The 16006-nt window shown below is 40.3% G+C and overlaps 1 protein-coding gene across 4 annotated transcripts in view; it reads right to left on the minus strand.

Annotated features, from left to right (window-relative positions):
- Positions 1-16006, minus strand: part of LOC106588415 (POU domain, class 2, transcription factor 2) — a 93713-nt gene that overhangs the window by 11619 nt on the left and 66088 nt on the right. For all 4 annotated transcript variants that reach the window (XM_045709654.2, XM_014177365.3, XM_014177366.3 and 1 more), the window contains exons 2-4: positions 9688-9753; positions 8930-8964; positions 8252-8308 (exon numbers count right to left, since the gene is read on the minus strand). In XM_045709654.2, coding sequence (XP_045565610.2) covers positions 8252-8308; positions 8930-8964; positions 9688-9753 — 158 coding nt within the window. The remainder of the gene's footprint in view (positions 1-8251; positions 8309-8929; positions 8965-9687; positions 9754-16006) is intronic.

Genomic DNA, 16006 nt, shown 5'->3' on the forward strand with positions numbered 1-16006 from the left:
ACCTGATTGGAGCAAAAACATATATTTTGCCTAAAACTAAGGATTTGGGTGGTTTCTTGAGATAAAACATGTATTAATATTAGAGTACCATCTATATATATATGAACCACACAGCTAACATTCAAGCTTAAATTTGACGTATACACTGCATTCGGAGAGTATTCAGGCCCCTTGAGTTTTTCCACATTTTGTTACGTTACAGCCTTATTCTAAAATTGATCAATCTACACACAATACCCCATAATGACAAAGCAAAAACAGGTTTTTAGAAATTGTTGCAAATTTATAATAATAATTTTTTAAAAAATGACATTTACATTTACGTAAGTATTCAGACCCTTTACTCAGTACTTTGTTGAAACACCTTTGGCAGCGATTACAGCCTCGAGTCTTCTTGGGTATGACGCTACAAGCTTGGAACACCTGTATTTGGGGAGTTTCTCCCATTATTCTCTGCAGATCCACTCAAGCTCTGTCAGGTTGGATGGGTAGCGTTGCTGCACAGCTATTTTCAGGTCTCTCCAGAGATGTTCGATCGGGTTCCAGTCCGGGCTCTGGCTGGGCCACTTAATTGATTGTGGCCTGTGGAATATTGTCCCACTCCTGATTAAATATTGTCCCACTCCTTTTCAATGGCTGTGCGAAGTTTCTGGATATTGGCGGGTACTTGAACACATCAATCCAGAGTATTCCAAACATGCTCAATGGATAACATGTCTGGTGAGTATGCAGGCCGTGGAAGAACTGGGACATTTTCAGCTTCCAGGAATAGTGTACAGATCCTTGCGTCATGGGGCCGTGCATTATCATGCTGAAACATGAGGTGATGGCGGTGGATGAATGGCACGACAATGGGCCTCAGGATCTTGTCACGGTATCTCTGTGCATTCAAATTGCCATCGATAAAAATGCAATTTTGCTCGTTGTCCGTAGCTTATGCCTGCACATACCATAACCCCACCGCCACAATGGGGCACTCTGTTCACAACATTGACATCAGCAAACCGCTCGCCCACACGACGCCATACACGTCGCCATACACGTGGTCTGCGGTTGTGAGGCTGGTTGGATGTACTGCCAAGTTCTCTAAAACAAGGTTGGAGGTGGCTTATAGTAGAGAAATGAACATCAAATTTCCTGGAAACTCTGGTGGCCATTCCTGCAGTCAGCATGGCAATTCCACTCTCCCTCAACACTTGAGACATCTGTGGCATTGTGTTGTGTGACAAAACTGCACATTTCAGTGGCCTTTTATTGTCCCCAGCACAAGGTGCACCTCTGTAATGATCAGGCTGCTTAATCAGCTTCTTGATAATGCACACCTGTCAGATGGATGGATTATCTTGGCAAAGAAAAAATGCTCACTAAAATTAACACACGGCAAATACGTGTAGATTTAGGTATTAGCGGGTAAGAATGTCTATTTCACCAGCCACGTTGGCAGGTGGTCAATTTTCAGGGCTCTACAGTGCGAGCATTACATTTGAAATTGTGAATACATTTTTTTGTCAAAAGTCAAGTATTAGCATATGTGTGAAGCTGTTTACAAAGTATTTCTGCTGTTTTGTTTCATAGCTGCTAATCGCACAAAGAAATACAAATCCTAGATCCCACCTCGCGCAGCAACAGCTCTGTGCTGAGTGAAGAGCTGAAGCTTTGAGTGAAGAGCTGATAGAATCAATTTTGGAGGAGCTTGCACAAGCATAATAGTTGGTCTAATTTACTCAAGTCAGCAAAGTCCTCTGGTTTCTTGGCTTATTACATTGTTTTGTTCACAAGCTTGGTTGTTTTTCAAATGTTAGTTTGAATCTTCTGCTTCAACTGATAGCGAAGAGAAGCGGTCTACTACTAGTCACATCCCAAATCTCACACACACACACACACACATACAGACTCGAGTGGCCCCATTACCACGGTAACCTCCCTCCCTTAAATGGGCAGCTGAATTTTTTTAATCATCTGATATTTGGGGTAAAAGACACAGGTCACAAAAAAATTTATTAAATTGAGCAAAATACCACATTACTTCTTAATAATACATTTCTTGTTTTAGAAACATTACAAAGCATGGTCATCAGTTTTGTTTATGTAATTATGGCAAAAATATGTTTGGGCTGGTAAAAAATCTGAGGGGCTGGTAGTTTTTTTTTCATCTACATGACACCGTGGCAGTGAATTTTAGGCCCTGATGTTGCATTTATATTTTTGTTTAGTGGATATGTGACTCGTTTCAGGAAACTAGGCGTAGGTCGCGCTTCACTACTTCACAGTAAAGGCATTTGAACGTAAACATGTATTTTTTTATTTAAAAAAGAAATGCCTTCTGGAACATGTGAACTTTTATTTGCCTTAATAACAAACTTGTATGTCATCTGGAAATACAAATACAATTGTTAAATGATGAGCCGAATTAGTTTAGCCACGGAAAAAGTCAGGAACCTTCCCGCTAGCCATGATTGGCTGAGACAATGGATGGGCTGGACATGTCAAGAGATGAATTCGGATTGGTCTGCCATTTAGCAAGCTTCTGTCTATAACATGAGCTGCTCAGTATGTGTAGGTAATCCTTTCTAACGCAGATTTTTTTGAAAGATATCACAAAGAACTGCAAAAGTGTTGCTAATGCTCTCCACTTTCTGGAGGACCGAGTTTTGAAATCAGTGGAATGTCCGGTGGAAGCAGAGTATGATAGCTAAGGAGATGGAGAAAATTCTGGCGTTTGACTGCAAATATGCAGGGGGAGTCGAAAAGAGAACACACAGAAAGCTGTTGAATAAAACATCTGTCTCCGGATCACATCTTCAAACTAAGGGCAACCATGGCATCCGTGGCAGAAAGAGAGAAGCGTTCATCCATGTATACAGCTTTTTTTACACCTTTTGTATGCTGTGCATGTGACAAATAAACTTTGATTTTATTTGATATATTGCATGTTTACCAGAGACGGTAATGTGAAGAACAACATGACATGCACCAAAGTCAAATTAGGATATAACGTTAGGCCAACAAGACAGTGTCTAAGTAATAAAAGTATCCCGTAGAATGTCCTGCTTTTATTTCATCACACTCACAACCCAAGCTATTTTCTGTAATTAGCTCACCATTAACTTTTAAATAATGATCTTGTTGTGAGTTTATTTTCTTATAATAATTAATACAAATGAGCTAGTTAACCTGTTTAGGATAGGGGGCAGTATTTTCACGGCCGGATAAAAAACGTACCCAATTTAATCTGGTTATTACTCCTGCCCAGAAACTAGAATATGCATTTAATTGTTTGATTTGGATAGAAAACACCCTAAAGTTTCTAAAACTGTTTGAATGGTGTCTGTGAGTATAACAGAACTCATATGGCAGGCCAAAACCTGAGAAGATTGCATACAGGAAGTGCCCTCTCTGACCATTTCTTGGCCTTCTATAGCCTCTTTATGGAAAATAGAGGATCTCTGCTGTAACGTGACATTTTCTAAGGCTCCCATAGGCTCTCAGAAGGCGCCAGAACAGGGAATGATGACTCTGCAGTCCCTGGCTGAAAAACAGTAGCGCATTTGGATAGTGGTCGATCTGAGAACAATGAAACGGGTGCGTGCGTGCACATGAAGAGTCCATTTTACAGTCTTTGAACGAAAACGACGTCTCCCAGTCGGAATATTATCGCTATTTTACGAGAAAAATCGCATAAAAATTGATTTTAAACAGCGTTTGACATGCTTCGAAGTACGGTAATGGAATATTTTGAATTTTTTTTTCACGATACGCGCCGGCGCGTCACCCTTCGGATAGTGTCTTGAACGCAAGAACAGAACGCCGCTATTTGGATATAACTATGGATTATTTGGAACCAAAACAACATTGGGTGTAAACTAGAAGTCCTGGGAGTGCATTCTGACGAAGAACAGCAAAGGTAATCCAATTTTTCTTATAGTAAATCTGAGTTTGGTGAGTGCCAAACTTGGTGGGTGTCAAAATAGCTACCCATGATGGCCGGGCTATCTACTCAGAATATTGCCAAATGTGCTTTTCACCGAAAAGCTATTTTAAAATCTGACACTGCGATTGCATAAAGGAGTTCTGTATCTATAATTCTTAAAATAATTGTTATGTTTTTTGTGAACGTTTATCGTGAGTAATTTAGTAAATTCACCGGAAGTTTCGGTAGATATGCTAGTTCTGAACGTCACATGCTAATGTAAAAAGCAGTTTTTTGATATAAATATGAACTTGATTGAACAAAACATGCATGTTGTTTTCGTTGTAAAGCCTTTTTGAAATCGGACAATGTGGTTAGATAAAGGAGAGTCTTGTCTTTAAAATGGTGTAAAATAGTCATATGTTTGAAAAATTGAAGTTTTGGGATTTCTGAGGTGTTTGTAATTCGCGCCACGCCCTATCATTGGATATTGGAGCGGTGTTCCGCTAGCAGAACATCTAGATGTAAGAGGTTAAGACGTTGTCAGCTATATGATATGGTCATTATTTGAACTGGCTAGCCAGCTAACTTAACATTAGCTAGCTAGCTAACTAACAAGCTATAAATGAACCAAAACATTGTTTCGAAAGTGGATTTTGGTTTGCTAGATTGACATAAAAATACAAAATTCATTTTTAAACGGATGGATTTAGTGGGGTTAAAATACAATAGTTATGCTAGTTTGGACCACCAGGCTGCTGATGTCATGCAGCCTGTCGTTTTTGTGTTTATACTTTTTCAAAATGACAATGACAAGTTTGACGTCGGACGACAATAGAATGTTCATGATGTCACTGTGACAACTGTCTACAGACATGTCGATAGATGTAGTATAAACCAGCCTTTAGTCTTGAAATATTTGGTTGTTTAGTACACTACCAACCATACTCTCTCAGCATATGGCCTCACTCAGCACATGGCCTCACATGTGAATCCTTAAAGAGATGGGTGGAGCTAAGGCTTAAGAGGGTGTGAATGATGCTGAATGGGTGTAGACAAAGAAGAGCTCGCCAGTAAGTGTACCAAAACATTCTAGGTCCATTTTCTCAAAGGTGGGGTTACAAGTTTATCAACTTCCAAAGCATAATTACTAAGGATGCACCATATATCGGCAAACATATCGGAATCAATATGTCTAGTTTAGTTTAACGCCAATGTTAAAAACCGATGTCAGCACATACCTATATAACGTAGGTACATGACGTAATAACGGCACATAAAATTTTGCCCTACACGTGCAACAGCATTCCTAACCTAGCCCACACAATGTCTGCTGTGTGGATCTAGCAATCAACAAGTCGAGCAGTCATTTGAAAGAGTAAGAAAATTTCAGCGAGACAACTCAAAGGCGAAATCCATTAAAGCCAAGATAATGGAATTCATTGCCCTTGACAATCAACCGTTCTCTGTCGTGGGTGATGTTGGCTTTCGCCGACTGGTCGAGCACCGGTACACACTACCAAGTGCGCTATTTTTCAGATGTTGCCCTACCGGAGTTACACAGTAATAGCGTCACTGCTATTAGCTTCACGACATACATACTATGGAACGCTGTTTAGGTCTTTGCGTGTCAAAAAAGATACAGTAGCACTGTCAAAGCTGTACAAAACAATGTCTTTACAATACTGCGTTGGTAATAAAGCATCATTTGTTCGACAGTAACTTCTGGGATAGCTAGCTTTAGCTTGGTACCTAGCTAGCACCAATACAACCAGCCTGAAAACAATGACCAGTAGAAATTGCAGTCATTTTCATTATTCTTAGCAATGATTTAGGAATCCTTGTGAGTAAGTATTAGCTAGGTTGCCACTTGTTGTTCACCTATTGAAATGAACTTCAGTTCATGAAAATAAATAGCTAGCCAGCTACTTAACCCTGTTGCCCAAAGCTAAAGTTATAAGCAGCCAGCTAGCTTAATCTGGCTAGTGACGCTCGACTGGACCGGGTTATGTGTTGTGAAGCTAGCCACAATAAGGATTAGGCACAATAGTGGAATTTGCGGTTTGCCTTCAAAATAAACGTATGTCATTGACAGTGATGCAAATTAATACAAATAGTAGAATTATGCCATACTTTTATTTTGAAGGCTAACCGCAAAGTCCACTATTGTGGCTTATCCACCATTAATCAAATAAGAACTGTCTTATAAATTTGGGATATTTTAGATGATGACACCTAGCTATATAGTGTTATTTGACGTGAATCTTTTTTGACACGCAAAGACCCAAACGGCGTTCCATAGAAATCCTGGTTGAGAATGAAACGACTGAACAAATGAACAATGAAACAGCACAGCAAGTAAGTGAAATAAATAAGTTTTGATTATGTTTGACTGGTAATGGGGACATACGTAAATGCCAACAAAATAACTTTTTGGTCAGTGTGAGTGGTGTGTGTGTAACCTTTATTTAACTAGGCAAGTCAGTTAAGAACAAATTCTATTTACAATGACGGCCCGGACGATGCTGGGCCAATTGTGCGCCGCCCTATGGGACTCCCAATCACGGCCGGATGTGATACAGCCTGGATTAGAACCAGGGACTGTAGTGACGCCTCTTGCACTGAGATCCAGTGCCTTAGACCGCTGCATCCATGTGGTGTGTTAAATATTTAACTGTACTAGCATACTTAAAAAGCTGCACATTTTTTTATATCGGTTATCGGTATCGGTTATTTTTGGCAAGGAAAATATTGGATATCGGTATCGGCCAAAAATGTCATATTGGTGCATCACTAATAATTACTTTCCTATTGTTCCTCAACTGTAGTGTACCATTGTCTAGCTCTGAGTCTCTACTTTTATCCAATGTAAAATACACAATTTCAGATTTTGCTACATAAGACCGAATCAAGCCAGTCGGTCACATAAACAGTGCCTTCGGAAAGTATTAAGACCCCTTGACTTTTTCCACATTTTGTTAGGTTACAGCCTTATTCTAAAATTGATTTTTTTTCTCTCGCAAAAACATTTATATTTAATTTTTTGGCTGATTTCTTAAAAATAAAAAACAGAAATATCACATTTACATTAGTATTCAAACCCTTTACTCAGTACTTTGTTGAAGCACCTTTGGCAGCGATTACAGCCTTGAGCCTTCTTGGGTATGACACTACAAGCTTGGCACACCTGTATTTGGGGAGTTTCTCCAATTCTTCTCTGCAGATCCTCTCAAGTGCTGTCACGTTGGATGGGGAGCGTTGCTGCACAGCTAATTTCAGGTCTCTCCAGAGATGTTCGATTGGGTTCAAGTCCGGGCTCTGGCTGGGCCACTCAAGGACATTGAGACTTGTCCTGAAGCCACCCCTGCGTTGTCTTAGCTGTGTGCTTAGGGACATTGTCCTGTTGGAAGGTGAACCTTCGCCCCAGTCTGAGATCCTGAGCGCTCTGGTGCAGGTTTTCATCAAGGATCTCTCTGTACTTCGCTCAGGTCATCCTTCCCTCAATCCTGACTAGTCTCCCAGTCCCTGCTGCTGAAAAACATCCCCACAGCATGATGCTGTCACCACCATGCTTCAGCGTAGGGATGGTGCCAGGTTTCCTCTAGACGTGACGCTTGGCATTCAGGCCAAAGAGTTCAATCTTGGTTTCATCAGACCAGAGAATCATGGTCTGAGAGTCTTTAGGTGCCTTTTGGTAAACTCCAAGCGGGCTGAAATGTGCCTTTTACTGAGGGGTGGCAGGTATCCTAGTGGTTAGAGCATTGGGCCAGTAACCAAAAGGTTTCTGGATCGAATCCCCAAGCTGACAAGGTAAAAATCTGTTGTTCTGCCCCTGAACAAGGCAGTTAACCCACTGTCATTATAAATAAGAATTTGTTCTTAACTGACTTGCCTAGTTAAATAAAGGTTAAAAAAAAGGCCTGATTGGTGGAGTGCTGCAGAGATGGTTGTTGTTCTGGAAGGTTCTCCTAATGTTGCATTTATAGTTTTGTTCAGTATTTATGAATTTGATCAGCATTTTAGCCCTAATGGGGGCCACAACATACAGTACAAAATATATTACCATGCATAAAATGTTGAGCTCTGTTGTCTAAATAATCTTAGAATATTCCAAGTTGGCTGAGGATTTCTGACCTGAGGAAGGTCCTATCCATCCATCTGCCCATCACCCTCTTTTTTTCCTCGATCTCCCTCAATTTCTATACATCCATGTCCATAGTCTGTCTTTCTGAAGAGAAAGGAAAAGCTAATTCCCCTCTTCTGCAGCATGTCTTTATAAAGTGGGCTGTGCAAACACACACACACTGTCTCTCTCGCATGTGAGTGCACTAATTCACTCACCTTGATGCTGCTCAAGGTAGGAGAAAGACTGAAGGGACTCGTTTTCATTGGCTGAACCTGTGATGAGACGAATGGCAACAATAAAATCCATTCAGACACAGATCTTTAAATCTATTCAACTGCGAAGCTATAAACACAGGTGCCATTCCAGATTGACAGAATACCTTAATAAAACTCATCAATTGAATCCACGTGTTTCCTAATCATTTTCATTTTTAAATTAATTCAAACCTATCCAAAAAAATACAGCAGTAGGACCTCAGGACAATTTTGTGAATTGAGGTGGTTCTGAGCACTGAAATGTCTATAACACTTTGAAATTCACCTAAAAACAGCATCAAACCTTTATACAAAATGATGATTGCGTATGTTTTAAAAAATAATTTTGCCAGATACTGTAAATATCTGATATGTTTTTACCAGATCTAAGCAACATTTCTGTTTGTCTGTAGCCTAAGATGGGTTTTTTTTTGCATTCATGTCCCGGTTTAATATTGCCCGTTGGGTTGACCGGTTAGTCCTTAACTTTGAGGTTTGGATCTTTGAGGTTCTACTATATGCACAGACAATCTTATTACAACCTTAGAGCAAACGACAGCAATACATAAAAAACACAAATAACAATAGATCAACAACAACAAACATAGTTTTACAATTACTTAAATTGAAATGACAGACCTGATCATTGGCATCAGGACTGTTCCTCTCGGAGTCTGTAAGATAAAAAAAGAGGGTGAGAAAGACAAAGACGGGTGAGAAAGAGAGAGGAGAAACGTATAAAGTGGAATTCTAATAACCCCGTCATGATCTACTTTAAATACCTCAGGCTGTAGCGAAACCTTAAACAGGTTACTTCAAATGTCAAATACTCACATTCCGCAGCCCAAGCTGTCAGCTAAATCTAGTTAAACACATAGGTGTGTGACAACATGACTCTGAGCAGTGACTTATATGGCGGTATAGTGTCACGTGCATAAGTCATACAAACAGGCTGACTAAAACATTCTCACTTTCTGTTCGGAAAATGTGAGCGACGTGACCAAAGGAGAAGATTTGAGGTCTCTTATTGTGGATGTGTTGTGTCATAGAGCGGCAGGTAGCCTAGCAGTTAAGAGCGATGGGCCAGTATCTGAAAGGTCACTCGTTTGAATCCCTAACTAGGTGAAACATCTGTCAATGTGCGCTTGAACAAGGCACTTAACCCTAATTTCTGCTGTAAGTCGCTCTGGATAAGAGCGCCTGCTAAATGACTAAAATGTAAATACATCCAAAAACAACACACCAGATTAGCCCACTCTCCCCAATCAATACGACAACATAAACAGATGTAGACACACACACAACATCCTTTCATTCAAACATGAAATTGGCCTAATGATGGCACATGATGATAACTGATATCAAAGCAGCACATAATGCAGTCTCAAAATGGTTACCTGTGCTCTCCCCTGGAAAGTCTGCCCCAGGCTTCTCATCCTCTGCTGGTTTTGACATCCTGATATCTGCAGGGGAGAGAAGGAAGAAGGTTAAATATAACATGTTTCCAACTGACAAACATCCCCAGCACGCCCGGCGTATATGGAGGGATGTGGATGAGAGATTCACAGGGAGAAAAGCTCCCTCACCCTTTCTTCCCCTGCCCTCCATCTCCAATCCTCCTTGGCTCGCACAGTGGCTTCCCGGCTTATGAGTGTCACAGGGACATGTTCAATGTTATGCCGTAACGCATGCTATGCACACAAGGCTTGAGAGAGAGGCCACACACTATATTTCCATCAGGCTGGCTTAATGAACACAAGTGAAATGGTTATGAAACCTGGCGGCACAGATCACGAAACCTGGTGGCACAGATCATGTCTTTTCAAATCTCCCCACCATAAATCCAACTAATGTATTTGTAATAAAGTCAGCTTTGGTAAAGGAATGTGATTTTCTGGAAGTGGAATTGCAGCATGAATAACACAGTCATATGTTTTTACAGAATCGTAAAAAATAAACAATTTCACTTCAAACATAAATGTGAAAGTGGTATTCAAGATTTCCAAATACATTACATACTGTATAAATACATGCACAATACAAATGATAATAATACATATTTCACATAATTGGAGATAAGAGGAAAACTGTAACTCATTTCATATAGGCTAAGTCTATATTTTTGGGATACCTCGAGAATTTAATTGCATAACGTTAGGCCTAGACAAATGATTACAACCGGTAATTTTTCTACAATAGATTAGAAGTTCAAATGTAAGTGAATTTATTTATGCACACACGTTTTTGACAGAAATGTATTATGCTCCAAATATAGCCGTTTTTTTTTTTTTTAATCAAAACTATTTTCATAATCTGTCTTGAATACTAATTTTTTATAAAAAGGTTAATTTTGACCTACAATGAATGACACAAATAATGATGTATGATGGAGCGCATGCCATTTAACAAGCTAATAGGCTACGCTATTTACATGCATGTCTTATACGATTTTGTAATAGTCTACAGTTGTTTTAATTGCAGTATATTAGCTGCAATAATTATATTTCAAATAATAATACATTTTAGGCCTTATGAACCCGAAATGAACGTCGTGTCATGAAAAACAACTCCGACATCTTCCATTCGATGTGTTTACCTCTAATCTAAATATTCACATTTGAATAGATACACGTTTAGCCTAGCTGTTACGAAAGCCTAAACACTTCACATTTTCAAACAGTGATATAATTCAAGAGTTACCTGGGTTATCAACATTCATGAGAAAATAGAAATATCTATCGAAAGCGTTGGTTTTGACGGTGTCCTTCCTACTATCGAGCTATGGTTGCATATTTGCGCGTGACAAATTGTGCATACCTGCAGATTTCCTCACGAGCAATGATTATTTTCGCGCCATTTATTGGGCCAATCAATTTGCCTAAATATTTTGCGAAAGAATAAAGTGTACGCACGGTTTTATCACATTAGTGACCAACAAAGCCTATTTGAAGACGAGATCAAATAGACTGTCTACAGTAATACGCCTCTATGCATATCAGCGAAACTTTGAGTATCTTCCACCCACCCTTTCAGCCTCTTTAGGTCTACCATTTCTATGAGCTATTCTCGGATGCCTAAATTCTTCCACCCTCAATACTGAACATCATGGTGAGTCACTGGTTTAAATTTGTTACAATTCGAATGGCTCTAATTATAGACTAATAGGCCCATAATTATATGCAGCAAAAGTTGAGCCTGCTGCTCTGAGGGAAAACAACCAAACTGCAAAGAATTCCACATTTTCCAATAGCCTAGCCTAAAACTGACCTCTCTGAGTTCCTCTCCATTGTTTACGTGAAAGACACGCAATTTATTGCAGTTGAGCAAATTGAGCCTGCTCTGAGATTGTTTTACTGAAAACCAAAATCAATAAAAGTCAGTTGGCCTACTTATCTTTGTTATTCCTCCCCTATGTGTAGGGGAAAGGCAGGCAATAGGCCTACTGTATATGACTGCGTGTTAACAGCTCATTTACATTTTCGGGAAAGTGATCAGAATATTCGGGCAACCAAAACATAGTCCTAACTTGTGATTCATTTTTATGGAATAGCCTACTACTTTACATACTTGACTTTCCATCACTAGTCTTCGTATTGCATTGCCTCCATCCCCAGAAAGAGAGGGGGTGTTATAGAATAACACAAATACATGCAAATACACACCGCCAAATACACACCGCCTAACAATGGTTATACACTAGAAGTAGCGGTAAAATGTTACCCTGGTAGCCTGTACATGAGCTTATACTTTACGCGCGCAAGCGCGCACACACATATATATCCACACACACACACACACACACACACACACACACACATACACACGTTGGTCTTCTTCAGGAGAGATGACCTGACATTTCATTACAACTATCACGGGAAGAGTTCGTTTTGATGTACACTAATTAGCAACATTTGAATAGATAAACGTTTACCCTAGCTGTTATAAAAACATACACACTTCACATTTTCAAACATTGACATAATTCAAGAGTTACCTGGGTTATCGACATTCATTAGAAAGTACAAATATCTATCGGAAGCTTTGGTATGGTAGTGTTCTTCCTACTATCGAGCTATGGTTGCATATTTGCGCGTGACTAATTGTGCATACCTGCAGATTTCCTCAAGAGCAATGATTCATTTCGAGCCAATTATTGGACCAATCAATTTGCCTAAATATTTTGCGAAAGAATAAAGTGTACGCACGGTTTTATTACATGAGTGACCAACAAAGCCTACTTGAAGACGAGATCAAATAGACTGTCTACAGTAATACGCCTCTATGCATATCAGCGAAACTCTGAGCATCTTCCACCCACCCTTTCAGCCTCTATAGGTCTACCATTTCAGTTAGCTATTTTTGGATGCCTAAATTATTCCACCTTCAACACTGACATCATGGCGAGTCACTGGTTTAAATTTGCTACAATTCGAATGGCTCTAATTATAGACTAATAGGCCCATAATTATATGCAGCAAAAGTTGAGCCTGCTGCTCTGAGGGAAAACAACCAAACTGCAAAGAATTCTAATAGCCTAGCCTAAAACTGACCTCTCTGGTCCCTCCCCATTGTTAACGTGAAAGACACGCAATTTATGGCAATTATGGCAGGTGGGCAAATTGAGCCTGCTCTGAGATTGTTTTACTGACAACCAAAATCAATAAAAGTCAGTAGGCCTACTTATCTTTGTTATTCCTCCCCTATGTGTAGGGGAAAGGCAGGCAATAGGCCTACTGTATATGACTGCGTGTTAACAGCTCATTTACATTTTCGGGAAAGTGATCATAATCTTCGGGCAACCAAAACATAGTCCTAACTTGTGTCTTTCTGACCTTAATGCCAATCCCTGCCTCTGTCCTGTGATTCATTTTTATGGAATAGCCTACTACTTTACATACTTGACTTTCCATCACTAGTCTTCGTATTGCATTGCCTCCATCCCCAGAAAGAGAGGGGCTGTTATAGAATAACACAAAGACATGCAAATACACACCGCCAAATACACACCGCCTAACAATGGTTATACACTAGAAGTAGCGGTAAAATGTTACCCTGGTAGCCTGTACATGAGCTTATACTTTACGCGCGCAAGCGCGCACACACACGTTGGTCCTTCTCGGGAGAGATGACCTGACATTTCATTATGACCGGCAGAGCTCGTTTTGATGTTCATTAATTAGCAGTGCTTGTTACTGACGGCAACGCTAATTGATACCGACGGCAACGCCTCCACCCCATGAGAGACCATTAACCAGCGCAAGACGAAGAGCGGAGTACTTACCTGCGAATCAGACATTATTGTTCACCATAGCCACCATCTTACAGCAAGAAAGTCATTCTTCTGAACTGACCTTGCTGCTTTTTTCTCTCTTTTTTGCCTTTCCTCTCTTTTTATTGTCTTTCTTTCCACATTCACGCTTTCACGCAAGGCCTAAGATGTAGTAGATATGAAAATAGCTACAGCTGAGCCTGAATAGTACAATTAGATAAATAATACATCGTAAATGTTAACATTAGGCCTCTTATGGTTCAGGGTTGAGCTCTGTTCTACATGCTAATATGTGAGTTTAAAGAGATGGTGATGATGAACACTACCTTATCACCTCACTCTTAATCCTTCCTCCTCCCACTTCGACTCTTTCACCGTCCCCCTCTACACCCCCATCCTCCTCCCGCCACATCCTGTAACATATGTAGTGCATGAGCGAAGGAAAGAACACTAGAAAGAGAGGGGGATATTGGTAAAAAATAAGAGTGGGAGGAGTGGAGTGTGTGTGTGTGTGGGGGGGGGGGGGGCATCGGGGCAATTTTATGACAGTTTTTTTCAATCTCTTTGGCACATTTCTCTGATATAAGTGGTATATTTTCAAAATCCTAATTACAAAACACTGAACTGATAACACTTGTAATACCCACATCTTATGTTCAGAATCATTGATCCTGCATTCATTTGGGTTTAAGACATCTTTCAGCCTGAGTCATTCATGCATAATACAAGATTTTTTCCGTGAAATACCAATAGCTCATAGGCTCACCATTTAGTAATTTTAAATAACATTTAATCCAACAGCAAAAAATACAAGATACAACTCTCCTTTTTGAAGTGCTGAATGTAAAGAATCTTAGATGGTTAACATAATTTACATACAGTATTTGACTATAACTTCACATGCACCATTTCCTTATAATTTGTATCCAACGGCAGGTTGTGAGCATGCTGAGAAATATGCCAGTCTTACAGTTTCCTTATACAGTCCTTATGTAGGACAAAACATTTATATTTTCTTTTTTTGCTGATTTATTAAAAATACAAAACAGAAATATCACATTTACATTAGTATTTACATTAGTTACTCAGTACTTTGTTGAAGCACCTTTGGCAGCGATTACAGCCTTGAGTCTTCTTGGGTATGACACTACAAGCTTGGCACACCTGTATTTGGGCAGTTTCTCCCATTCTTCTCTGCAGATCCTCTCGAGTGCTGTCACGTTGGATGGGGAGCGTTGCTGCACAGCTAATTTCAGGTCTCTCCAGAGATGTTAGATCGGGTTCAAGTCTGGGCTCTGGCTGGGCCACTCAAAGACATTCAGAGACTTGTCCCGAAGCCACTCCTGCGTTGTCTTGGCTGTGTGCTTAGGGTCATTGTCCTGTTGGAAGGTGAACCTTCGCCCCCAGTCTGAGGTCCTGAGCACTCTGGTGCAGGTTTTCATCAAGGATCTCTCTGTACTTTGCTCTGTTCATCTTTCCCTCAATCCTGACTAGTCTCCCAGTCCCTGCCACTGAAAAACATCCCCACAGCATGATGCTGTCACCACCATGCTTCAGCATAGGGATGGTGACAGGTTTCCTCCAGACGTGACGTTTGGCATTCAGGCCAAAGAGTTCTTCTTTCTCATGGTCTGAGAGTTTTTAGGTGCAAACTCTAAGCGGGCTGTCATGTCCCTTTTACTGAGGAGTGGCTTCTGTCTGGCCACTCTACCATAAACACCTGATTGGTGGAGTGCTGCAGAGATGGTTGTCCTTCTGGAAGGTTATTCTGTCTCCATAGAGGAACTCTGCAGCTCTGTCAGAGTGACCATCGGGTTCTTGGTCACCTCCCTGACCAAGGCCCTTCTCCCCCGATTGCTCAGTTTGGCCGGGCGGCCAGCTCTAGTAAGAGTCTTGGTGGTTCCAAACTTCTTCCATTTAAGAATGATAGATGCCACTGTGTTCTTGGGGACCTTCAATGCTGCAGACATTTTTTGGCACCCTTCCCCAGATCTGTGCCTCGACACAATCCTGTCTCAGAGCTCTACGGACAATTCCTTTGACCTCATGACTTGGTTTTTTCTCTGACATGCACTGTCAACTGTGGGACGTAATATAGACAGGTGGGTGCCTTTCAAAGTCATGTCCAATCAATTGAATTTACCACAGGTGGACTCCAATAAAGTTGTAGAAACATCTCAAGGATGATCAATGGAAACAGGATACACCTGAGCTCAATTTAGAGTCTTATAGCAAAGGGTCATTATACTTATGTAAATAATGTATTTCTGTTTTTTATTTTTAATACATTTGCACATTTTTCTAAAAACCTGTTTTCGCTTTGTCGCTATTGGGTATTGTGTGTAGATTGATGAGGGAAAATGTGTATTTAATCCATTTTAGAATAAGGCTGTAACGTATCAAAATGTGGAAAAAGTCAAGGGGTCTGAATACTTTCCAAATGCACT

The sequence above is a fragment of the Salmo salar genome, chromosome 27 (genome assembly GCF_965601325.2).
Source record: "Salmo salar chromosome 27, fSalSal1, whole genome shotgun sequence".
NCBI lineage: Eukaryota > Metazoa > Chordata > Actinopteri > Salmoniformes > Salmonidae > Salmo > Salmo salar.